A 25,916-nucleotide genomic window follows, 5' to 3' on the forward strand; every position below is an offset into this window, starting at 1 on the left:
AGCCCCACCACCTTGGCCAAAGCCCTGGCGCTGCCCGTGGTGCTGCAGAAGCAGCGTGACCACGTAGGCGGGCTCCCCAGGGCAGGTGATTGTCTCTGATATGTCCTCCATCGGAGGTCTATATTGAGCAGATTCTATCTGGTGTTGGGTGGTGGAACCGGAGCTTGCTCCATCCACTGCATGCATTGACCTGGTATTGCAGTGCTTCCAGGACTGGTGCAAAAAAAAAACAGGAAAAAAAAAAAAAGCCTGCCAGCATCCCAGCTCTTACCAGGGCACTATCTGTCTTTAGCTTGTTTAGTTCAGTAGAGTGAAGAGAAACTGTGGACCCAAAAGCTTGGTGTCAGATTGCAGAGGCAGAGTGAATTTACCGAGTTAAAAACATTTCACATATGGGAAACATCAAAACCAGTAAATTACATTAGAGTCACAAAGACTCTCTAGATTCTTATGTTTTGTGAGCAGTAGCAGGAGGATGCAAACTGTATTCCTCACCTACCTCTTGCTGCCCAATATGTTTTGATTAAAGAAAAGGTGAGGCCTGGTTTTCTGAAGATTTAGAAGTTGTAAAACTTGTGTATTTCACTGGTCTCTATACTGCAGACAGGCAGAGCAGGAGGTGCAAACATATAATTTCACTTTGAATTATCACATGTCCTCCTTCCATTGCAGAGCTTTGCTGGTAGAAATCATCAGAGAAGCTGCTTTCCTGTCCCCCACTCCCTCCAAGTTTTCAGGTTATATTTTAGAGAAAGAGCTGTTGTGTGTTTGGTACAGGAAAAAGAGTGGAAAAATTAAATGGCATAAAAGCAAGTGATGTATTGTGCTTGCTGGCTTTGATTTTCTGCAAGCATGATTTATAGTGTAATACATTTTTGGGTTTTGCACTTCATAGAGGTATAGAAAAGGCAAGCATACTTATTTGGAACAGTTTTGTAACAGTAGTGTCTTTACTGCTTGATAGAGCAGAAGTTTAATCAACCAAGGGGAAATACTTTTGGTTAAAGGGGGAACATCCCTGGATGAAAGTCCAAAGATGATTAATAATAGTGATAGTTTATTGTTGCTTTTCTGGTTTATTGACTTTAGCAAAATAATATTGGAGCAAAGGTGGCATGTTCCCAAAAGTGAAAGTAAAATTTAAGTACTTGGCATTCAAGAATTTTTCAAAGCGGGTAAAATCACAATAACCATAGTTCAGCACATCCTAAAAGATGGAAATTCCACAACCTGCTAAGAGACTCCATGAAGTCCCCTAGAGTCTTTGCTGTTGCTGTAGATTTTGATGTGGGAGGTGTTGATACAGCTGGAGACGAGTGGAAAAATAAAACCGGAGATGTCAGTTATACGAAATAGTGTCACCAATTTAATATTATAATAGATGTTGAAATAATACTGAAGCTGTTCTTATTTAAATAAGAGGAATAGCCAAGGAGGCTATTCCTTCCCAGTACATAAGACTAATTTTGTAAAATGCCCAATGCCCCAAATGAAAAATAGAATAACCACAGCCAGGTTATGTCTGTGGGTACTGACTAGTGCATATATCCCAAGTGACTTTATTTTTCTTTTCATTCATTTGGATGAGAGTGAGATTAACTTTCCTGTTCCTATCCATTTCAAGAATTTATGGAAAATAAACTTTTGTCAAATGCCTTTCCCTCTATAGCTTGAGTATCCAAAACACGCCCCTTATATGCTGTTCTATTTCTTTAAATTATATTTCATATCAAAATAACAGTAGAAATGAGAGTTAACTGCTCTAACAGTGAGAACACCAAAATCCTAGACCTGTGGGTATTTTGTACTGCAAGGAAACCATTTTTAATTCTGCTATTATAGAGCAGGAGATGCAAAAAGCATAAATGAGGGAGAAAAACAAATTTATGACAACTATTTCAGAGTTCATAAAGAAATAGCATTTTATGTGAATGACTACATACATGTTATATATTTTGCATCATAGTTTAATCTGATTCTTACTTTCTGGTGTATAATTCTCTCCAAGTACACAAGCAGTCTCCTCTGTCTTCAGCACATTTATTTATCAAAGGACACAAGCTGGTTTATCTTTAGAAGGAAGTAAAATTGTTGGTTTGTATTCTTCATATGACCATGTCAGCATTAAACGAATATTTCATTTCAAGGCATAATAACATTTTTGCAAACTGATTTGTACACAAAAATTGCATTAGAACAAAAAATTTTGAGGCATTTGAGACCAGTACAGCACCTAAGCATGGTGCAGCTTCCCATTATCATGATACTGCAACATCTTATTTCTGCTAGAACCCATGCATTTATTTCTAAACCGTCAATTCCCTGGTTTATATGGGTTTTGAAATTATTAATACTTCTATTGTCATTTTGTCATGATAATTACAAAATCTGTAATATAGACAATATGTTGTAATTTTCAACAGTGTTGTTATGTTCCTGCATAGTAACTTTGGCTCAATTATATATGGCTTTCCCACTATAAAAGAGGAATTTATCAGCAGGGACATTGCTTTTCTCTGATAAAGTGCAAATTCTTTGATAGGAATTTACGAATTCTCTAGTAAACTCCCCAAAATCCATTATTAAAATTAAAGGCCCCCACTGGCCCTGCTCCCCCAGCCCTGCTGCAGGGAGCCCACAGCTTCCAAGCCTGTGAGGCCGGGGACCCAGGTCCCCAGCCTCCTGCCCCCACAACAGGGGGTGGCAGCTGCCACAATGGAGCTGAGCCTGGCCCCCCCCCACCCCGCCACCACCACCACCTTTCCCCTGGTGTCTGCTATGGGCTTAGGTGGGGTGGGCCCGGCTCCCCACCATGGCACACACTCCCTGGGGGCAAGAGGGACCTGTGTCTCCCAAACTGGTGGGTGGGAGTGGGGGCAGGCATGGGCTGCAGGCTTGGACTGTTGCCCACCCCCAGGACCTCTGTAGTCCGGTGACCCAGCACACCAGGGAAGAGTGGAGCCACACAGAGAAGCTGCTGCTGTGAGCTCCGTGCTGCCCTGGCGAAGTGCCCCCCTGCATGCATGGCTGCAGTGAGGGCTGCAGCACGGGCTTGTGCTCCTTACTGCTGCCACACATGCAGGGAATGCATTGCCAGGGCAGCATGGAGCTCGCAGTAGTAAGCAGCTTTTCTTGCATGGCTGCAATCTGCCCTGTCATGCCGGGTCACGCCCGCTGGGCTGTGGAGGCCCCAGGGAGGGCAGCAAGGTGGGAGCCCATGCCCGCAGAATTCAGCCCACCCCCAGCCCTGCTCCACACATAGATCTGAGGGGCACAGGTCCCCCCTGCCTCCTGGGAGCGCGCACCGTGGAAGAGAGCCGGCCCTGTGGCCTGTCCCACTCCCCAGTGGGGCCCTGCAGCTGCGTGTTGCAGCCCCTGTCCCAACCTCAGCCCTGCCCAGCTCCCTCTCTCCCTTCCTACAGGGGCCTCAATTCCTACCCCCCACCACTGACCCGTGGGAGCTGCTCTCCATGGCGCCCCCCGCCTGACCGCCCTCATCTAGCTTTCTCCCAGTCCTCTGTGGGCTGAAACTGCCAGCCTGCACAGGGCTCACTGCAAAATTTGTGGGTTTCTCTGCTAAAATAACAAATCCTCAGTGTTTCCCTCCAGTAAGGAGGGAAATCTGTTTTACTCCATTTTTCTGTGGGAAATGGAAAACCCAGCTCCCTGTTTATCAGTAATGCTGCCTGTGGGCCAATAGTTAGAGTAGCTGAGAGTGCAGTTGGCAGCTGAAGGTTCCTCCCTTCTATCGGTTTCATTTCTCCCAAGGATAAAATAAGCCCTTGCCTACAAGGGCCCAGTTTTAGGGCAATGAAGATTTTGACAGCTATAAACACTGGACCAGTAAGCAAGGAGTGAGCAATCTTTGCCACTTGCTAAGGAAACATGAGATCTCTACCAACTTAAATTGGATTTTAGCTCATGATCTTTCTGTCCTATCTGTTCTTTCCTGTGAGCAATGATTTGTGGCCATCACATTGATAACATAATCTGCTGAAAAAAAGAGGTGGAATGGTTAGAAAGTTTTTCAATTTTTGTTAATGCTAGCATTTTTATTTCCTCCTGCTTAGTTTGGAGTCCCTGCTTTTTCTGACCAGCTCACAGTTCTCTTTCCTCTGACAGAAAGTTGCTTGGGTTGATAAAAGTAGAGCCAAAAATGTGGAAATAACAAATACCTGCAATAATAGGACCACTTGTACCTACTTGATTTGGATGTTCAGTACTGCTAAGGGTTGGTAAGTAAGAGAGGTAGTTAGCAGTGTTCATCTGAAATTAGTCAAGAGGCATGGTAGATATGTACCTTTATAGACTAAATAATTCAGCTGCATCTTTTGTGAACCCAAGTTCACTTCATGAGGTACTGTGAAAGGATGTGCATAAAGCAGAGTATAAGGAGAGAGAACTAAATCACTGTGATAGAGGACTGCCTTCATGAGCTTAAGCTGTCTTTTATATAAGTAGTTTAATTTAAAGGACCCCTTCTTGTTTCTAACAGTGCCAAATAGGTTGCAAGCTAGATTATTTACATTAAATAAGGAAAGGGTGTGAAGGTCAGTCACATCACTAATAGAGAATTGCAAATTCTAATTGTTCTCTTCATGGGAGGAGGAGGATAAATCTACCTGCAGCCTTTCTGTCAAGGGAAGAACCATTATTGTAGTTAGCAAATTTTCCTCATCTATTTGTAGTTTACTTTTTCATGGAACAAATAATAGTTGTGACAAGAAACTGAAGAAACAATACAGCACTGTGAATTCTGAAAACCAGGGCAATGGATTAATCAGTAAAAACCATGAGTGTCTTCTTCCATATGTAGCTAGATAGAGATGCTTTTCCGGCAGCATCACAGATGTACAAAGCTTGTGGAAAATGGCTAATTAACTTGGACTCAGCTGTTAAGCTGTAGTTTATTACTAAGTGCTTTGGAATGAGGATATGCAAGTAAACAAGGACAGGGTTTTATCCCTGTGAATAGTTTGGGTTTTTAAGGCTGATCCTGGAGATGTTGGTGATAAAACTTAATTTAGCCTTTCAAGTAATTGTCCACATACATGTCATTTGTAGGTGTTTCTCGTGCCCCTGAACTTCGATCAGTGACTTCTGTCTTTAGCAGTAATTGGTACTCTGTTCCCACCTCTTGTACCATTCCCATGCCAAAGGCAAAAGTGCACTTTATGCTCCTCAGGGTACTGTGTTGTCTGGCCCGCCTCTAATTTTATTGGCTAACTGATAATGCATACCTAGCTTGGAGCAGCTCAGGGAGCACAGGGGCTGTGCACAGACATGCCTGGACACAGCTGCTGCTGGAAGCCGCTCCCCAGAGCCTCTGATAGGGTGGGAGGGGGAAGGAGAAGGCAGCGGCTAGTCCTGTCAGGCAGCACAGCTCACATGAAGCTGTGGGTTGCAGTAGCAGCACGCAAGAGCCTTTCCCAGCCCCCAGTTTGCTAGGAGAGAATGAGCAGACTACCTATGGGTACAACTCCCCTCCTCATCCCTCTCCACCCCCTTTTCCTCCCTACTTCCCTGCCACCTTCCTTCCTGAGGCACCGCCCAGCTTCCCTTTCTTACCAGACTGTGCTCCATGCTAAACATTAACCAGTAATGCATTATCAATACAAATATACTTCTTGTTTAAACATTTAACTTTTCACATCCCTAATTCAATTCTGCCTCCTGGTTTCCTAGGAGCCTGTCTTCCACCCTCTCCTGGCTGAGCTGTTAGAGACCTGACTCTGAACAAGCACTACTCCCTCCCAGTATTACTTGCTTGATATTCTGCTTTGTCCTGAGCCATCTAAGGTTGTACTGCCCATTAATGATGTGGTCATAAAACCTGCTGTACTCGTATAGCAAACCCCTATGTCATGGCCCCTACTGATAAGAAAATAGACAGAAAGTACCTTGTCACTCCAAAAGCAGTAACCTTTTTTTTTTTTATTTCTGTTGTGCTCCATCATCACTAAGTGTAACGTTAGCTAATGAGAGAGCTTCTTTGTACAAGTCAGTTTCTAAAGAGAGACCGCTGCTAAGATTGGACCTCTTGGGTCAATGGTCTTCCTCCTCTGCAAGTTACAATTTAGGATGGTGATCTATCAAGCTGCACTGAACAACTTTGGTTTTAGTTTTTTAACATATTGCATTTTTAGCTAAGGATCTTTACAGGGGTTATGCAGGCTCCCTCCTCTCTCCAGTGTTGAGGGGCACCAACTTACATTAGATGCCATGGGCTTGTTCTGTGGCATTGTGGTGGTCATGAGGGGATCCTACTAGTTTTAAGGTTCCAGATTGCCTAACAAGATCCCCCTCCCTTCCAGAACCAGTTGGCCCTCTTTTACCTGGCCTGTGTCCAGAAAGCATTGGAACATTTAGTCCTGGACACAGTACACTATACAATTCCACATGTTCCCTACCACAAACCTATATCTTTCCAACAACTGTTCTTGCAAGTGTTTCCTTCTGGAGGAAGGTCTGCTGGCCTTGAAGGAAAGGGGTTTTACAGCACTTAATTTCTGGTTCCAAAAAGGAAAGAAGAATGGTGCCCCATCCTGAACTCACTGGAGCTCAGTTGGTTTATCTGCAGGCTCAACTTCAAGTGGATGACACTAGTGACCATAATTCCATCCATGCACCAAAGTAACCAGCTGGCATGCCATAAGATCCCTTAAAGTGAGACAGGATGGTTTGTCATACAGGGCCCTCCTGTTTGGACTTTCCACTGTCCCATGTATTTTTTTTTTTAACTGAGTGCTTTCAAGAGGTAGCTGGAAATGGGATCATAGTCTTTTCCCTGATTTGACAATTGGCTGATAAAAGAGGCTCCACAGAACATGTTAGAGCAGGAGTGAAAAAATATATGGCCCGCAAAGCCTCTCTGTCCAGCCCACTAGACCACTGCACACACCAGAAATTGGGGATTGTGGCCTGCGCCAAAATCCAGAGCCTTTTTATCCCTGCTGGGTATGGACATCAGTGGTGAGCCTGGCTTGCCACCAGCACCACTGGACTCATTCCCTCAGAACCTATATTGCCGCCATCAAACTCCTTGTTGCCACATCTTCAGTGACCACCGCAGCAGCCCTCATACTCTGAACTGGATCTGGTTTTCAGGGAACCCTGTGGCCCAGATTTAGTTCCGAGCCCCAAGTGAGTTTGTCACCCCTTTGTTAGAGGATCTTCACACAGCTACATGCTTCTTTAATGTCTTTTGTCTCTTTGACCCTAGTATACAAAGGCTTTGGTTAATAGGGATGATTCTAAAGTCAGTATCAACAAAGGTTTACTTTCTACAGGAGGGCGGTGAGCTCACGGAAGAGCTTATCTTATGTATCAAAAAGCATCCTATGAAAAAGTAGGCTGTTAGTTTTCTTGGAACATGACTTTTTCATCTTTGTGATACTGTACATCAGATATCATTTCAAGGTTATGCAAGCCTGCTGCAGGGAGACATTCCCTCAGCATGGTTGTCACAGTCTCTCAGATTTTGTTGTGCTCCACATACTGGTAGAAAGATTCAAGAAATATATTTTAAAGGGTTTTCTCTCTCTTTCTCTCTACCCTGATCTATACCTGTCATTACAAATGCATACCCATCTGTACATTACCGTCAATACAAATGCCTCTTCACAGATGGGGGATGCCCACATAAAACTAGATTCAGAGTATCTGGATACTGAAGGAGATGTAGCACCACATCAGTGTGGCTCAGGCCAACACAGAAGGCTTTCAGAACTTCTTCACAGGGGTGTCATATCCAAATAACAAAGAAAAGCACCACAACTATAGTTAAATCAACAAACAGGATGGCATGAGATCCAGCTCAGGGGGAAGGAAAGCTGTCCATCTAGCAACATTGTATCTATTACCAGATTCATATGTTAAAGGTGCATTGGCCTGGCCTGGCCTTCAAAACCCTGGGGTGAACCGTCTTAGCAAAGCTATTTCCATCATAAGTAAGAGATCCAACAGCTCTGCCCTCCAGCCCATATTTTTAGACTAGATTTATCCAGGTGTGGGCCTCTTTGATGTAGATTGCCAACACGTCAAAGCTTTTATGTTAGCAGAGGCCTCAGTCCAGGTTCTCTTACTGGTCTTATGATGAAAGGTGTTCTTTCTGCCTTTCCTTGCCTCTGATCCCCTGCATACACTACAGGGGGAGTCAGCTCTCAACTCTTCTTCTGTTTCCTGCGGGACTGAGATAGTTTTGATGCAGTGCCTTCTGTTGCTGAGGTCACCAGGGTGTTCCTACTAGTATTGTTGACCCAAACGAGAGAGTGAGTTGCACCCAACCTTATATTCCCTTCATCTCAGCCTGGAGGCTGAATGGTTCTTGCAAATAGAGCAAGAATGTTCTGCCCATATAAGGAGCATTCTCATGCACAGCAGAAAGACCCCCTAACAGATGTCTATACCAATGCCCTCTCTGTTGGCTATTACTCAAGCCAGATGGGTAGGTGAGATCTAGGATCTTATGATGGAGCTTCCCTCTACCACCTTTTACCTGGATATGGTGACCCTGAGACTCACCCATATTTCTACATAAGGTGGTGTCTCAGGTTAACTTGCATGTATTCTTTCCAAAATCTTATTCCTCCAGAACTGAGGCTGCTCTGTATTCATTAAATGTTAAAAGCTCTGGCTTAGTATCTGGGGAGAATTAGGCCATTCCCAAACTCCATTGCTTTTCATTTCTACAGCAAAAGGATCTAAAAACACATGATATCAGCCCAAACTAAATGGATCTCTGCATAAAATTGTGCTATGACATTGCCAGAATGGAACTGTCCTTTATGTGGGTTGGACAAGAGGCCAACCCACTCCTGTAGCCTCCTTGATGGATGTTTCCAAAAGTGACATCTGCAAAGCAGTCACCTGGAGCTCAATGCTTACTTTTACTAAATATTACACTATGGCAGAAGCCTCAGCAGCATATACTGCATTTGGTAGAGCGTCCTGCACTCAGAGCCCTGCCTAGGGGGACCACATATATATGGGCACTGCTGGGAGTTGCTCACAAGTGAGAGTGTGTATATGGACAGTCACTCAAAGGAGAAGACAAGGTTACCTAATGGAGTTCTCCGAAATGCATTGTCCACATGTGCATTCACATTCTGCCTTCCTTCCCCTTTTTCCTCAGTTCAGTTTGGGACTCTCTGGTTAAGAGGGAACTGAGCAGGAAGTGTGCATTGTCCTCTACCCTCAGCTTGGAGGACTGTGAGGGCGGACATGGAATAGGGTGCAGATGCTGCTAAAACAAAGTCTCCAGTGAAAGCTCAGAGGCATGGGATGTCAACAATGTGAACAATGCATCTCAAGGAACTAGCCTAGTTACTGACAAGTAGCTTCATTTTCAATAAGCAGTTTGAAGTAGTTAGCTATGTTAGTTTACCCTGCTTTCATTTTCAGTGATTCATAAGGAATATGAACTCATATATGCTTCTGAATGGATTAGTCTATAAGGTGCCACCCTGCCTTGCCCCTCTGTTTTGACTTCAGACTAACACAGCTAACTTCCTTGCTCTAAAAAATATGATAAGGACTACCTCTGTCTTCTTTCTGTACAAGAGAAATTAAACATTTCAGTGGGCTAAATTAGTTGTTTTATAAATTCAAACCTTGTAGACAGTGCATATAAAGCATTATAACTTCTGGGTATGGGAGATAGCACCATGTGCATACATAAGATAGAATGATGTGTTTCTGCATATAATCAGGGTCCCGTCTGTAAACTAGATGGAAATTCACAGCTGCAACTGGGATTTGTAGGTGGGAAACTGTTGAGATTTGCTCAGTCCTCCTCTCAACCCCTCAAGTGTCTGTGTCATCTGACAAGAGCTTACTGCAAAGGGAGCTTCACTGTTTGTTAGATCTAGATTGCTTTGCCAAGTACAACACTTGAGCATTTTTGCGTTTTCAACAAATATATCTGCATAGCATGTAAATTTTTTCTATCATGCAGAAATCCCTGTAGGTTCCAGTGAATAAATGGGGGGAGGAGAAGTGATAGCTTGACTTCTCTGTTGCCTCAGTAACAGACTATGAAGCCAGGGTTGATTTCATCATTTTCCTAGGTTAATACCCTTGGTGTCACACTGACCCCGTCAGCTAAACAAGATTAGCAGAAGGATTTTCAGGCAGGTTTAATGTAGGTAGTCCAATGGGATTAATCAACAGCTTCTGTTTTACTGTTAAAAACATACTAGCCTGTATTTGGTTAGGGAGGTTGAACAGCTTTCTCTTAGTTATCACAGCGTACTATTTGGACCATTTGGTGCCCTTATATTTGGCTCACTTTGTCTCAGGTGGGGTACCCTCTGTTCAATACATTTGAGACTTTCTGAATTCCTCCATGTGTCTTGAAGTAAAACAACATTCCAGTCCATCGTCATTGTGTTTTTCTGGATTCCTCTCTTTAAGGGAGCTAGAATCCTGGATTATAAATAAACCTTCCTTCCAACCCCTTGTTTATCACTACCATTGATATATGTATAGCTTCTTTGTGCTTAGAATGATCTCCCTGGGGCTTTACAGTTTGTTGCAATGTCTGAATATTTCTAAAAACACATTTAGGGAAACAAGGACACTAAACTAAGTATGGGTGAATCATAGTAAAGTGTGTGTGTGCACGCGCTGCCTGTATTTCAAGTGAGAGAGAAATATTATTTGAAAAGGTTCAGGTTATCAAATAAGAAAGAAATAACCAAAATGGGTGTTTCATGGATGCATTTTAGAATAGCTAGAGCACGGGTGGGTAAAATACAGGCCACAGTCTGCATCTGACCCACCAAATGATCCTATCCAGCCCTCCAGCTGCTTCTGGGAGCCTAAGGAGGGAGGACTGTACTCCACTCTGCTCCACTTTGCTGCAGCTGAGGCCAGGCCACATAGTGCACAGATTCTTCCGCTCCCACCCAGATCCCTTTTGGGAGTTTGCAATCCTGCCATCACTGCCACTGGTATCCGGGCACTCCCAGGATGGAGTGTGATGCACCGTGCTGAGTATGATGTCCTGCCTGCTATGATGAGCTGCTGCTACTGCAACGCCAGTAGGAGGTGAGTCTGTGCTGGGCAGTGTGGGATTAGGCCCAGGACAGCTGCCCCCAACTTTCCTGGCGCAGAGTGGCAGCAGCAGCTCAATGTGGTAGGCATGCAGGATGGCTACTCAGCATACTGGATCTCACACTGTCTGATCTGGCACTGCAGCCACCAGGCCCACAACTACACAGCACCAACGGGAATCGGGGGTGGGGGGAAATGACTTGGATGCAGGGGGGTAGAGGAGTCTGTGCCCTGTGGCCTGGCCCCGGCTGCAGCAGACCAGTGCAGGGTACAGCCCTCCCTCCTCAGGCTGGATAGGATCAATTAGCATCTTCCTCTCTGTCCTTGGTCTTCAACAGCTCATCAGTCATACATGAAGTGGTCCTCCAGCCCAAATAATTGCCCACTCCTGAGCCTATAGGCTTTGTTACTTGGCATGGAGAAGTGGATGGGAAAGAGGGACTAAAGCTGCAAAGTGATATAGTTAAATGGAGATGAAAGATTAGGTTGGTGAGCTAATTTTTTATGGAAATTTGAAAGCAGGGATGCAAATATTGAATAGTGCTGTTTGGGAAATGGTGATTTAGTCAAAATTTCTAAAGCCTGTAGCAATGGGTCACATAAATTTAATAAAATGTGGATAGCTGTCTTAGTCATGCTGACATTTGGTAGGAGACTCTTGGAAAGATCAGTGGATGGACAGATGGTTTTAACAAGATGAAAGAAGAGGACGGCATTGGTTAGGACGCTAACCAAGGGAATCAGGATAAGGACAGATGTGGGAAATTTCACAGAGGTGAAGAGGGAGAGGTCTTGTTGATAAGAGAAAAGGACACTGCAATATCCAGAATAGTATAGGGCCTCATTCAGCATTGTATCAATCCACTGTTACAAAGCAGTGTAAGAGTGGTGTAAAACTGGAGTCGATTGACCAGTTGTGAATCAGGGGCCCAAGATTTTGGGCCTTCTAAGTTAAACAAGTATTCTGGATTCTAACTTTTCACTCAGTTTCTTGGAGGTACTTTATTCATAGAAAATTCTAGGGCTAAGTCTTGCTCTCAACTTCCTTCTGCTAGGTTCTGTATCTAGAGGTGGAACTGTTTCGGTGGCTGAACTTTGCCATCTCTTTTACAGGCAGTTTATGTATTTTCTTTCTCCTTCCTCCTGTATTGGAGAGCTTGACTGTACAAAAGCACATGTTCCCCCTAAGCCCTTTCGTGTAGCACTTCATGCCTCCCCTACAATAGCAAAGCAGACTGAAAACACAAAAGGAAAAATGGAATGGTCATTGAGGTAATATCAGACTTTACCATTTCATTTCACAGCATATCAGCTCATGCTTTGCTGAGGGTGGGAGCTTGGAGTCAGACCAATCCAATGACATTGTAACAGTATAACTATTCTCTCTTGCCACATCTGCACAGGGGGAAGTCAACTTCTCAAAAACATGATGCATTAACAGCTGTTGTGCTTCTTCAACAAAGGACTTTAGCGATTGGAAAATTAGAGCGTGTCCGCTGGAGATATTTCAAGGCCCCCACTACAGCCAAAAGTTTCCATCACAATCCCTGTTTTGTTTGCATGTCATAGTGCTATTGCCAGAAAGTGGTGAAACACTTCCAAACCGTGAAAATTTCTCATAATACTAAGAAAAATCTTAGGGTATAGCATTCATGCTGCTACCATTTGATTTATGTACCAGTGGACTCAAATGTTAAGGCTTCTGTAATCATTTCTGTGCATGTTAAAATTCACAATTCCTTAATAGCCAGAGAAAAATTGGGGGAAATATCAATATAGCAAACATACTTGTCAGGTGATCCTCAAAGAAATATTAGTCTTCTGCCAGACAGAAATACTCCTTTCACTCCCACCAAACTAAGGTCGCATCCTATTTCAGAGAATGATAAGTAACTGGAAACCGTTCACATCCTTCAAACCAAAAATTCAGAACGACACTCTCAACAACTAGATGCCTATCTGTATGGCCAAATCACTTGTTTTCCAAATGCCCAGTGTAAGGTAACAGAGACCTCTAACTCTTGTTACTTAAAGGGAGAGAGGGCACCCTTATATAGTTGCATATAGCTGTAGACTTCTTTCTGACTTAGAGTTGGGGTGGAGGGAGCCAAGGACACGAGCTACAGAGTTGCAGAGATGGTTGATACAAACTGTAGACAGCAGCAATTGAGGTGACTAGCAAAATTGAGGGAGAGTTGCAGGCTGCAGATGGGTCCCTGCAACCCCTGTGCCCAGTTAAGAGAGCTACAGAAGACGCTGTTTCAAAAAGCCTTCCTCTGATCCCTCATGCAGTACGGCTTCAGACTTTCACCCAACTGGCCATTTCTGAAGTGGTCTGCAGCTGTGGACTTCTTTGGTTTTGTCTGTAGACCTCTTTCTGTGGCCAGATCAGGCAAAAATTGTCACTTCTGTCTGCACCCATGCCCCAAACCTGTTACACCATTCAATATAGACAAATGAATGCTGGTGATCATTTATTGCTGTTGCCTCCTTGTCCATTCTTTATTCCATCCTGGTGATGGTGGATTCAGTAAAACATCAGATCATTGTGAGGAAACCATGAACTTTTTGGAAAAAGGAAAAATATAGCCCTTTGATTTGGGAAAATAATTCTTAAGACTTTGTTCTATATTCATTTTACAGACAAAGTGAGGGGAGGGGGAAGCATCAAGTACCTACACAGTTTAACAGCTGAATGAAAATTAAGTTTTGCATATAGAAACTCATGTTTCCAGCTCAAGCTTTACCATTAAATGACTTCACATTTTCCACCCTTAGAGGCTTCATGAAGACATTAGTAAAGCTGCAATCCCTGGGGACACACCTGTGTACCTTTATGGACAGCCTATTATAAATAAATCATCATCCAGAATAGTTTCTTGCAAAGAGAGGGATCTGTTTTTGACGATGTTCCTTTGAGTGCACGGAGTCTCGAGTAATAACAGAACCTGCCATCTGGGAGTGGTAATACATAAGGCAGTAGTTAAGATGACTCGTAATGAGATTTCCAAAGATCCCAGCACTTGTATAATTGCAGCAAATCCACTCTCAGTGATACTAATTTGCCTTTCACATTTTGAGCCTGCTAGCTGCCTACCATGAGCAAGTTTCAAAGTAAGAAGTTTTTGGTTGGGATCTGAAACTTCTTGCCAGATGTGATACAATTGTCAGGTTCCACCTTTCAATGTGTATTTCAGTCATCAGACTAGTGGACCACCACTAAAAGCATATTCAGAGACTCTCTGTTTTAACAACTGGAATCTCATAGAGATGTTTGGTATAAGATGGGGAGAAAATTATATTTTATCACTTGAGAATTATGGGATCCAAGTGAAAGAAACGAGGGAGTGAAAAACCATAAATCTGCTTTTCTTGAGGGCAATGACCAGAGAAGTGCCAGATTCTTGGTACAGTCAAACAACACTACAGCTTTGGCATGTCTGTATAAGTGAGGGTAGAGAAAGGGACAGTGCTGTAATGATTCTACTCCCCATCCTCCCGTAGCATACATTTCCATAGCTTTGGAAGAGGTTTTCTGGCAGGTGAATGCAAGTGGCCCAGCTTATTGTTAGCAATAATGCTATGCTGTCAGATCCACATGGATGAAGGAGTGGTATGTTGGTCACAGGTTGGTGTATATGTTAATACTAGAGCAGAAGTCCAGGTACCACATTCTCTGGAGTTAAGAATTGCCAGTGTTTTATTTTACTTTTGATAGTTGCATTTTACAATCTAGCCAAAGTTTGGCAGAAGCAAGCATTGATTGGAGAGATGAATTAAGGCAGAGATGTCTTCATAAGAGTTAAGCAAGAAAAACTGAATGCTCTTAAAGGAAAGAAATGTAATATTAAACTAATGAACATAACTGGAAGTCATTCCTGAATGGAAAACTCTTGCAATATGCTTAATAGTTTCAGAAATTAATAAACAGGTTATGGCAAAACTAGTGAGAACTGGGTGACTGGCTTTCTCAGTAAATCACGGGACGAAAGAAGAGGTAGTAACTGAAGAGTCCATTGAACTCTAACTGATATTCAAAATTGGCAGGCTTTATCAATAATATAAGGGATAACTTACAGATTCATAGACATTAGGGCTGGAAGGGACCTTGTGAGATCATTGGGTCCAGCCTCCTGCCCAAAGGGCAAGAAATCAGCTGGGGTCAGATGACCTCAGCGAGGTAAGCATCCAGGCATTTCTTGAATGTATCCAGAGTAGGTGCTTGCACCACTTCTGGAGGTGGTCTATTCCAGACTTTGGACACTGGGATGGTAAAGAAGTTTTTCTTTATGTCCAGTCAAAAATGGTCTTACAGCAGTTTGTGACATTAGACCTTGTCTTTCCTTCAGATGCCCTGGTGAACAGACATTCTAGTTCCTGATAGACACCCCTTATATACAGAATGTGCAGAATGTGGTCTTAAACTTTGACTTTGTAAAAGCAAGCCTTAGTTTTAATAATTGCACCAGAAGTATGTTCATGAGTTGTTTTTGTAGTGCATTTTTCCTTAGAAAAAAAGAATGCACATTCACAGAGGCAGTACCTCAAACCCAGATATTTTAACCCTAGGATCCTGAAAATGAAACCTTAAATTAACAGACATTAAACAAACTTAATTTGTCATGCCCAATTTGAGTGAAACATAGAAAATAAAAAACAAATGATGGAATGTAACTTGGCTTTTTAAACTTATTTTATTAGTCTTGGGTACTACTAATATAAATTAGATGGACACTATCAGCTTAATCTTACGGTGATATTTCTTAGTCTCTTGGTTATACTTTAATTCCATTGCTAGCATTTTTGTTTGCAGAGTCAGAATGATGTGACTTCACAAAACCAACTCATATTTTTGTGTTTCTGTCTGCTTTGTTAGGAGTACATGGTTTACAGGAAACATACCTATATGCGGCTGGATGGTTCTTCAAAGATCTCTGAAAGGAGAGACATGGTAGCTGACTTTCAGAACAGGTAACCTATGTATAAAAGCACTGAATTGACCCCTTTAGAGATGCTAAGACAACTTATTTTCCCAAAAAACCTTAAATGTGAAATAAACAATTAACATACGATATGTGAGAAAAGGATTTAAAGGGTGTCGTTCTGATTAACCACTAAAGTTGAGTTCACGTCATTTTAGATCCATAATTTTTATTTTATTTTTTGTTTCTTATTTGAGGTTTACACAGTTTATCTAAAGGGTTTGTTGAACTTACAAAACATTTAGATATTTGTTGTTTGATTAACTGGGATTTCCATTCTTGTGGAGTTTAGAAACTTATCCTTCTGTGAAAGTGTAGCATAAAGCAACTTTAGTGGACCAGACAATCTTATTCTTATTGTCTTGAATATTTTATATTCCACAGATTGTCCCAGGGGTAATAAAGTAGTGGTGCGTTGACTATAGTATGTTCTAGGAAGTAATACTGAGGATTACATTGAAATGTCATGGATATGCTAAGCCTTTTGAAATTAAACAATGGTCTGTTCAGTGCTGTGTGTTTCATAGAACAGCTAAAGAAATAAACTATTATGTGCAATGTAGTGGGATCTACTAAAAACTTGACATTAAACTATAGCAATTGAATTTATATAATAAGCTGTATTGATCAATCCAGTTTAGTGAAGTAAAGCTTCTAAATAAGTGCCTGTAAATTAGCCGTACTATAACAAGGGAAGGGGGTATGTATAATCTTATAGGATTCCATATCGTGACAACTTCATCTCTATTGATGCATGGCATAAATAATGGTTATATATTAGGTTTGTGCGAAGTGGCAAGTATTCAATTCCGATTCGGCCAATTTGGAAGGGACAGTGATTCGATTCGGTTGTTTGAATCACTGTCCCGCTTCGATTCAGCTGAATCGGATCCAAAGATCTGGCGTTGCTTCAGAGATTCGGCCACAGACTAAACGGTCAGCAGTCCTTGACAATGGACACAGCTTCCTCCAGGGCCGGGGCTGCGCTGGGCGGAAGGCATTGGGAGCAGGGGCAATGCCCCCCCCCCCCCCCACTGCTAGCACAGCCAGCGTGGGGCCAGCACAAGACTGAGCCCCCATGCTGCCTCTGAAAAGCAGCACGCATTGGCTGGAGCTGGCTCAGCTTTCCCACACCTCACAGATGAGCAGTGGCTTCACCCGAGCTGGGCAAGCAACATCAGGGCATGGGAGGGGCACGTGCCTCCTGAAAACTTGCTGCAGCCCTCTGTAGCCCCTGCTCCATTGCCTGCCCCGTCCTGATCCAGAGGCACACACCCTTCCCCCTGCATGCTGTATCACTGCTTGCCCAGCCAGGGTGAAGCCACTGCTTGTTCAGGAGTTGTGGGGAGTCCGGGCCAGCTCTTGTCACTGTGCGCCACTTGTCCGGAGGCAAGTTGATTTGCCTCCCTCCACACTCTTTCCCTCCCCCCTCCATCCATCACAACAGACGTATCAGCTGGAGGCAGCTGTATCCAGCGTGGTGAGGACTGCTGCCCGTTTAGTCTATGGCCAAATCTCCGAATCAGCACCGAATCTTTTTCGAATTGATTCGGAGGCTTCCTGTTCAATTCGGACCTTTTAATGGGTCTCCCAATTCGATTCAGATTTGGAGATTCAGCTGCCAAATTGGGCCGAATCTGCTCCAAATCGAATTGGCTACCAAAGCTTTGCACAGCCCTACCGTATATATGGTTACTAAAATTCTCTTGGATGGGACATGACATAACTTGATAAGATGTTGCTATAACATGTGATGTGGTATGTGGTCTGAGATGATATGATACCTTCCTAAAATGTACCTTCTGAATGAATTCTAACAGTCATTAAGAACAAGGTCACTGTTTTTTCACAGTGGTAAGATTCATAGATTATGCTTGTTCCACCATTATCAAGAGAGGAGAAAAAGAGTCGGAAAAAAAGAACAACCTGGGTTGGCCTTCTCGGAGTAGAATCATAGTTCTGAAGGTAGATTAGAATCCATGTGTGAACCCTGGAAGTCTGAAAATCAAATCAAGCACTGATGCCATTGAGGCAAAAAATTTAAAAGAGGTTGTGTGCCATGTAGACATTTTATTAGGTAGGCCCCTCTAATAAGCACTATTTGGAAAGGGATAGATGTATGCAAATCAGAACCACAGTGAAGTAGGGCTTAAAGGGAACTTTAAACATTTAAAGCAAGTGAAATGACTGTGCACTGCTGAAATCTTTGATTGGGTCCATTTTCAAAAACTAGATTTTTAGGTGATTATGATCTCTTCCCCACTAGTATTCTAGCATTTGTTCCTGTAAGAAGTTTTAACCAAGAATGCTTACCAAATTATATTTTATTAATGAACAGAACAACTAAAGAAAAATAATCATTTCAGCTGGAAGTCCCTTTGATATAAAGTTTCGCCAGTCTAAACAAGAATTCCTATAAAAGTATTAAATTCCTCTTGTGCTATGTTTGTTTATGAAGAATACTTCCAGGAAAAAGTCTGACTGAAACTACAGACAGTTCTGCAGGATGTCCTGGCAGGACTCATGACTAAAGAATTTATAATCTCTTCATAAGTTCTGAGGAAAAATCTTCTTTCCCCTCCCTGTGTCATTTTTCACCTTTGAAAGCTGTTGATCCACCTTCTAATAATTGTTCATATCAGAGGTGGACAATATCTGGCCCACCAAGGGATTTTATCTGGCTTGCGGTGGGTCCCTTGGCCCTGCCCAGTCCAGGCATGGGGAGCAGCCCAGACCATGGCATGTGCAGCCTGTCCCGCTGCACCCAGGCATGCAGCAGGGCTGGGGACTCCACTTCCCAGCAGCCCTGGCAGTGGCTCTTTCTAGGTACTACCACTAGTTTCACTGCTGTCACAGGACCCAGCCCTCCTGCCTGGGCACCCTAGCCCGCCTGCCCTGCACTCACTGCCCGGGGACAAAGCAGACAGGCGTGGTCTAAAATGGAAACCAGACGGGACCCTTACAGGCAGGGCATTCTTGGCTGGGTGTATGGGATGGGGCTGAGGGTGGGTATTTAGGAGTTTCAGTGAGCTGTGGGGTTTGTTGGAGTTCTGACCTAGCCTGCAACAGCTTGCCATACCTCCCTAAGTGGCCCTCCAGCCCAAATAATTGACCACCCCTGGTCCATATGTACTTTACTGTTAACGTGTATGGACCTTCACGTGCCTGAGCTCAGAGGCTTCCTCACCTCTGTAGGAAACAGGTGTCAAGATTCCTACTGCCTGATACTCAGGCGATAAATGATAAAATATACTGACTGCACCTCAGTTTCTCTCATCTGCCTCTGGTTCAAGATGAAACTTTTTATTGTCTGAGTTCAAGGATATAGAAAACCCCTTTTTCCTACTTTCAAAACTTTTGAAAGTTAGTTTCAAACTTTCTAAGGGGATCTCAATTATAAAAGGTTTAATCATGCTCTGGGACTGTAAACTGCTTACCTCCCATGGGGTACCTGTTTGAACCAGCACCATCACCATCATGCTTCCTGCCACACTTACCAGTCAGTCAGGATATTTTTAGTACCCAACCTCCCCTGTGTGCTGTCTATGTGGTTTTCCATTCAGCGTGGTTTGTCTGAGGACTCACCCCAAGTTCTTGTCATTGGCAGTTGCAGAGTTCCACCTGGATCAACAGATTGACCTTCCTTGTTTCTTCCCAAAGCCACCTGCATCCTGAATTTAGGCATTTTTCCACATGCTGGATGTGAGCTACCCTAGCCCTTTATTTTCAAAAGATAAAACTATTTAGGTTGGTTCCTAAACTGTCTGTTGCTGTAATGGAGAGAATAAAAGGCAAGGTGGTCTCAACCCAGGGTTTTCCAAATCTTGGACTGTGTAAAGTCGTGTTATGAGAGAGCCACCATGGACCCATCTACGTCTGTTAGAACACACAGCCGCAGAATTCCAGCTGTGTCAGCAGCCTCACTACAAGCTTACTAAATGTCAAACAGTGTCAAAATCCTTCAGAGTGCACACTGGATTTGACAAAGTGCAGAATCAGTCACAGTATTCTCTTGAGACTGAGATCCCACCTTCAATTGAAGTTTGGTGCTTTGGAGTCATGAACAGTGGGACTTGTATATGGCAGTTACTTGAAGGAGAATGAGAATTGTACCTTGGGCTACCTAGTATTTTTGAAGGTGTTGTCCATAGTCATATTTTGCAACCTACTTCTACCCTGTCTGCTCTGGATTGTTGCATGCCTAAGATTCCACAGCTGAAACAAAACTGAAGTGTGGTCAGTGTCCTCCATATTTTATCTCCTCTGTGCAAAGCACACAGAATTTCAGGGGCATGTAAGTGCCAGGCATAAATTGCTGGTCAAAAATTCTCTGGGGCTGGGCATTTTTAGTCATGCCCACCAGTAGTGGAATGTGCTTGTGGACAACACAGCTTCCAGTTAACATAAGGGAATTAACTTTTCATTTTATTCATTGTTCTTTTGTTAATAGGTCTGTGTAGTTGATCATCTTCCAAATGTTTAAGTCACTCACCACTGAATTCTCACACTATACCTGTTTGATGGATAAGATATTATTCCCATTGGTGGGAAAGGGAAAACGAAGAAAAAAAAATCTATTAGTGCAAGCTAGTGTCAGAGCTAGGAGTTGGAGTACAGGCAGTCCTCAGACTTACGACACAATTGGTTCCTAAAAACTGTCTTAAGTTGAAACGTTGTAACTCGGAACCAATTTTCCCATAGGAAACAATGTTATAAATGGGGGATTGGTTCCTGAACCAAGGCCTGGTACCCAATTTTCACCAAAAATAACCCAGAATTTTATACGCAATCAATTATAGATGAGTCATATAGCTACATTAATGTAACTATATTGTAAATAGCAATCATATTGATTTGGAAGGACTTCTCTGAGGTGACTTTGCTGCACTTTTTGAAGAGTTCTTTGCTGGAGTCTTCTCAGGAGTCTTGGCTGCAGGTTTTTCTGGAGTCTTGTCTGCTTTCTTAAGAATTATGTCCAAGGAAATTTGGACAGATGTTCTCTTCTTTTGCTTGTACATTTCTCCATAGCAGCTGTACATGTTGGATATGCCCCTATTCACTGATGCCCTGCATTCAGTGTCAGGGTCATGTTCCTCAAACAGGGACATGGCAGCTTCCAAATGTTGAAATGCCTCAGCCAACACTTTTGTTGTCAAGACTTTATTGGGGGGGGGAGTCTCTTCAATAGTGTGACTTCTTCCTTTGTGACTTTTTGCTGTTCATCATAAAGACTCTTGACCATTTCCTTAATGGTGCCCAAAACTCTCAGGAGCACAGGTTTTATTTTGATCCTCCAACCAAATGATTAACAACCCGTAGCCCCCAGAATGATGCCATGGCTCGTCCGGCTGCCCCCCCCACTGCTACCCCCACAGGGAGGCCAGAAGTGCCAGGCTGCACTCCAGGGGCTATGGGCAGCCATGGGAGAAGCCACAGCTCATCCGGCTGCTCCTCCCATGGTGAGGTGGGCAGTGCCAGACTACGCTCTGGCAGTGCTGGGGGTGGGGGCTGTGGGAGAATTCGCAGCTTGTCCAGCTGCTTCCCCACTGCTCCCCCCGCAGCAATGCAGAAGGCGTTGGGAGCAGGGGCTCTTCCCTGTCGCCACTTGTCCAGCTGGGGTAGGGGTGCAGGATGCAGGAACAACAGCACTGGGAATTGGGGCTATGCCCTGCTGCCGCTTGCCCAGCCTGGGGGCATGTGGGGTGGCATGATGCACAGACATGGCTTGCTCCAGGTGGAAGGCACTGGGAGCAAGGGCTCTGCCTTGCTGCTGCTTGTCTAGCCAGGGCAGGAGGGTGTGGGGCAGAGACACTGCCTTGAACAAGCGGGACATTGATGCCTCAGACAAGCAGCACACAGCAGCAGAGCCACTCCAGCTTCCCCATGCCTTCCAGATGAGTCGTGGTTTCACAGCACGCCATGGCAGGGCCGTGTGCCCTGGATCTGCTTGGGGCGGCCTGGGTAGAGGCTGCTCTGGGTGGGCAGTGAGGGCTGTGGGGAATTTCAGATAGCTGCATCCTCCCTGTAGCCCCCGCTTCATCATCCACAATGTGCAGATCCAGGGGCACATGCCTCTACCATTCCCTACACCTGCTGCCACTCGGCAGGGTGAAACCACAGCTCATCTAGGAAGCATGGGGCGACTGGAGCAACCCTGCCACTACGTGCCACTTGTCCGAGGCAGTGCAGCACAGCGCCTCTGTCCCGCACCCTCTTCCCTGGCTGGACAAGCGGCAGCAGGCAGAGCCTTTGTGCCCACAGCCTTCTGCCTGGAGCAAGCCACGCCTGCATCACGCACTCCCCTGCCCTGGCTGGGCAAGCGGCAGCAGGGCAGGACCTCCGCTCCCAGTGCCTTCTGCCCGGCATGCAACTCCAGCCCCAGCTGTCCCACGCAGATCTGGGGCACACGCTCCATGTGCCCTCCTGGATCTGTGGCATGCAGCAGTAGGAGCCGCCCCATGCCCTCCCCATGCCAGTGTCCAGTGTCATAAAGGCAAAACCCACATCAGAACGTCGAAAAAGTGGGTCAGTTTACAAGTGGTGTAAGTGCCATTTGACGTAATTCAAAACGTCATAAGTCAAGGGCTGCCCGTATAGTAGTTCTTATATTCAAGATTTCTACTTGGAAGGTTTTACCATGTCTTTTTCCATCATACTTTTAATAGTCCAAGCCAAGGGATGTAGGAAATACAAATCACTTGGTGTTTAAAGAAAAGAGAAAACATTCAGTTTAGGACAGTTTTGTATCTATAATATGTTTCGGCTTCTTTTCCTTTATTCTTTACCTATAGACTAATATTAACATAGGATCTTGTTTGAGTTCATTAGCTTTTCTCTTCATTCCTTACCTGACAAACTAATCTTAGATTTAGAGTTGGTTCAGTGAAAATGTTTATGAAACTAGAGCAGGAAATATGAGAATTTCAGCAAGAGAATGAGCAAAACGGGCACAACAAGCCCAGTGTTGTTTTAAGTTAGCACAAGAGGCTGCCACTGTGATTTGAAAAGAACATTCACAAGTGTTTTTCAACACCGCTAAACTGTATTTTAACTCTCCATCCCTACTTCCTTTTTCTACAGCCAGGAATAGGCCAAAACATTTTTGTAGATGAGCTGGTAAAAATAACTGTGATCAATTTCTTCAAAGCAATGTATTTACCTTGCTGGGTGTTCTTCTCTAACTTGTGGTGTGATATCATCACAAAATAAGTGACTTGTTCTTTTCTTTGCCCCTAGGAATGATATTTTTGTGTTCCTGTTGAGCACAAGAGCTGGAGGCTTGGGCATTAACCTCACAGCTGCGGATACGGTATGTAAATCGTTTTGTATAATTGTAGAATACAAAATCTGTTTTCTAGAATGTAGCTGGGTTACTGCTGAGAAATAAGGATTACTAGCTTGGATGCAGCGCTATGATAATGTGGCTATACTGCTTCTGGGGCTGGACCTAGCAAGTACAAAGCTAACACAGCAATGCCTTCTGTTGTATAGACTCTGGAATCCAAGTTCACATATTCACGGCAAGCTTGGGGCATCTCTGCAGCACTGTATGCTGCTGTGTAAACATAGCTAGATGGCACAAGGAGTGTACAAAAGCAAATAGCACATTTATACAGCAGATCTGATTTTATCTGTCTACCTTGTGAATTTAAGGTTGAATAGTACAGGGATATTGGGTCCTTGTGTCACAGAGCGGGAACCTACGAGCGGCCGTGTACTCGCTAGCGCCCCCCTGCTGTGTCACTTAGGCAATCCAGCACCCTCGACTCACCTGCCATGTCTTTGATCTTAGGCTCAGTATGGGAGGCTGCCTACCTGCACCTATGACACCGCGCTGGTATTGCCTCCGTTCCAAATGGGGTGCTCTCACCCCGGCCTTATGGGCAGTGCGTGCCTCCGACCTCCCCTTATAGCACGCCCCAAGCCTCGCAGCTCTTCCTGGACGTTGTCTGGTCCTGTGCCCTACTGGCGCCCCCTGGGCTGGCCTACAACCAGCGCCCCTTCTCCGGCGCCTCTGGGCCTGACCCGCAATCCGCGCCCCTTCTCCGGCGCCCCTGGGCCTGACCCGCAATCTGCGCCCCTTCTCTGGCGTGGCCCCCTTGACTGGATTAACCCTCTATATCGACTGGGCTCAGGCGGCTTAAGCGCTACCTGGTCCCTTCTGAGTCCTGTCCCTGGTGACCATCCAATTGGGCTCAGGCGGCTGGAGCCTTACCTGGCCCCTGCTGACCCCTGCCAATGATGATTGTCCAACTAAGTGTGTCCTGGTAGGCTCAGGCGACCGGAGCCCTACCTGGCCCCTTCAAAGTCCTGCCAATGATGACCCTGACAAAGTGTGTCCTGTAAGGCTCAGGTGGCTGGAGCCTTACCTGGCCCCTCTGGTTCCTAGGGCTCCCCTGCTGGTACGGGGACCTTCCAGACAACCCTTTAGCAGGCACCTGTCTTGGGTCCCTGTCAATGAAACCTGCCGCCCGCCTTGGGGTGGCTTGATCAAGTACGTGGCCCACCTAGGACCTCTGCCGTGCCTCCCGCGCCCGTTGCCCCCTCTGGGGCGTTTGCTGCTTCCCGCACCCGTTGCCCCCTCTGGGGCCTTTGCCGCGCGTCTCTGGCGCAAACCACTGTGCCCCACCGGCACCACTCATTGTGCCCCACTGAGCACCGGGAACCCCCAAGCGGCTGGGGAGCCCCCGTAAGGCCTCCTCTCACCCCTACAGCCTCACCCGGTCCTCCGGTGTAATCATAACAAAACATAAGCCAAGCGGCTACAACACAAGCAAAAGCCCATCGGCTTATAACACAAACCACACGCTGCGCTGGTTCTCACCGATACCTTTCTCAGGGCTCTCTCTCTCCCCTCGCATCATTGCAGTGGTCAAACTGCCACCGTAGGCTCTGCTGCTCAGCTCTCCGCCACAGAGCTCCTGCTCATGCAGTGGCCGGAGGGGAACTGCTCACAGGCTCCAGCCTGAGCTATTATAAAGGGCCCGGCCCTGCCCCCTTCCGGTCACCTGACCGGCTGGTTGCCCCAGCAACCCGCAGCTGCGCTGCTCTGCTGCTTGACAACTCTCCTCTTATCCTTTAAGTCACAGGGCACCTCAGTGCCCCTGTGACACCTTGTTCAGCAAAATAATTACAGCACTGCCTTTCATTTTGAAAGCATTTTGTTGCTGTGCCTGTTTGATTTCATGAGACGAGCTTCTTTCTGCACATTGTATTAAAGTTTCAAAGACTTGCAGTAAGAACTACCTAGAGGAGATCTACAAAGTTTTCAGCTCTCTTGTATCAGAATGCTAGTTGACCACCAGGTTGGGAAAACTTTTCTCCTCTCTCCTAGTCATCCCTCATATTTTATTGTACGCCCAATTAGATGGGCGACGTCTTCTGATGAAACATCCACCATACATAGAGACAAGCTTTTAGACCATATAAATGATCTTTTTAAAAATAGCTTGTTCATACTGAGATTTGACAGCAAATAAGACTGTGGCCTTCAGTTCCCAAAAGGCAGCAAACTTCTGAACCTGTATCTTCCTCCTTTCTTTATTTTCAATTCCCCTGTGCCTCTTGTAATTTCCAAAACAAATTGGAACAAAATGAAATCCACAGGGTTGCCTGGGCAAACCAAGATAGATATAAGTCAGAGAGCTTCAAAATGCTTGTAACTTCTGCAGATCCTGGAGTCTAAACAATACTTTGGTATGTGAACTAAAATTTTGAGTATAATCAGGAACAGATTCTATTGGTGGGGTTATGATGCTGTTGTACATCCTCAAAGGGATCTTTTACTGTCAATATTAAGAACAGAGACTGACCTAGATTTTCTGTACCTTCATTCTGTCGCACTGAGGATTTGTTTGGGAGACTCTGCTGACACCATCT

At 44.7% G+C, this 25,916-nt stretch overlaps 1 protein-coding gene and 1 long non-coding RNA gene across 3 annotated transcripts in view; one reads left to right on the forward strand and one right to left on the reverse strand.

Moving 5' to 3' along the window:
- The window catches only part of INO80 (INO80 complex ATPase subunit), a 123,479-nt gene that overhangs the window by 83,614 nt on the left and 13,949 nt on the right, over positions 1 to 25,916 (forward strand). For both annotated transcript variants that reach the window (XM_090033407.1, XM_090033406.1), the window contains exons 28-29: positions 15,932 to 16,026; positions 23,274 to 23,346. In XM_090033407.1, coding sequence (XP_089889533.1) covers positions 15,932 to 16,026; positions 23,274 to 23,346 — 168 coding nt within the window. The remainder of the gene's footprint in view (positions 1 to 15,931; positions 16,027 to 23,273; positions 23,347 to 25,916) is intronic.
- On the reverse strand, positions 1,201 to 25,136 carry LOC149871874 (uncharacterized). The gene is made up of 3 exons (XR_016440312.1): positions 24,868 to 25,136; positions 1,984 to 2,070; positions 1,201 to 1,306 (listed from the first exon to the last, which is right to left on the reverse strand). It is a non-coding gene; the product is annotated as an uncharacterized LOC149871874 (long non-coding RNA).

This window comes from Crocodylus siamensis, chromosome 2 (genome assembly GCF_052110815.1).
Source record: "Crocodylus siamensis isolate JL-2025a chromosome 2, ASM5211081v1, whole genome shotgun sequence".
Taxonomy (NCBI): Eukaryota; Metazoa; Chordata; order Crocodylia; family Crocodylidae; genus Crocodylus; species Crocodylus siamensis.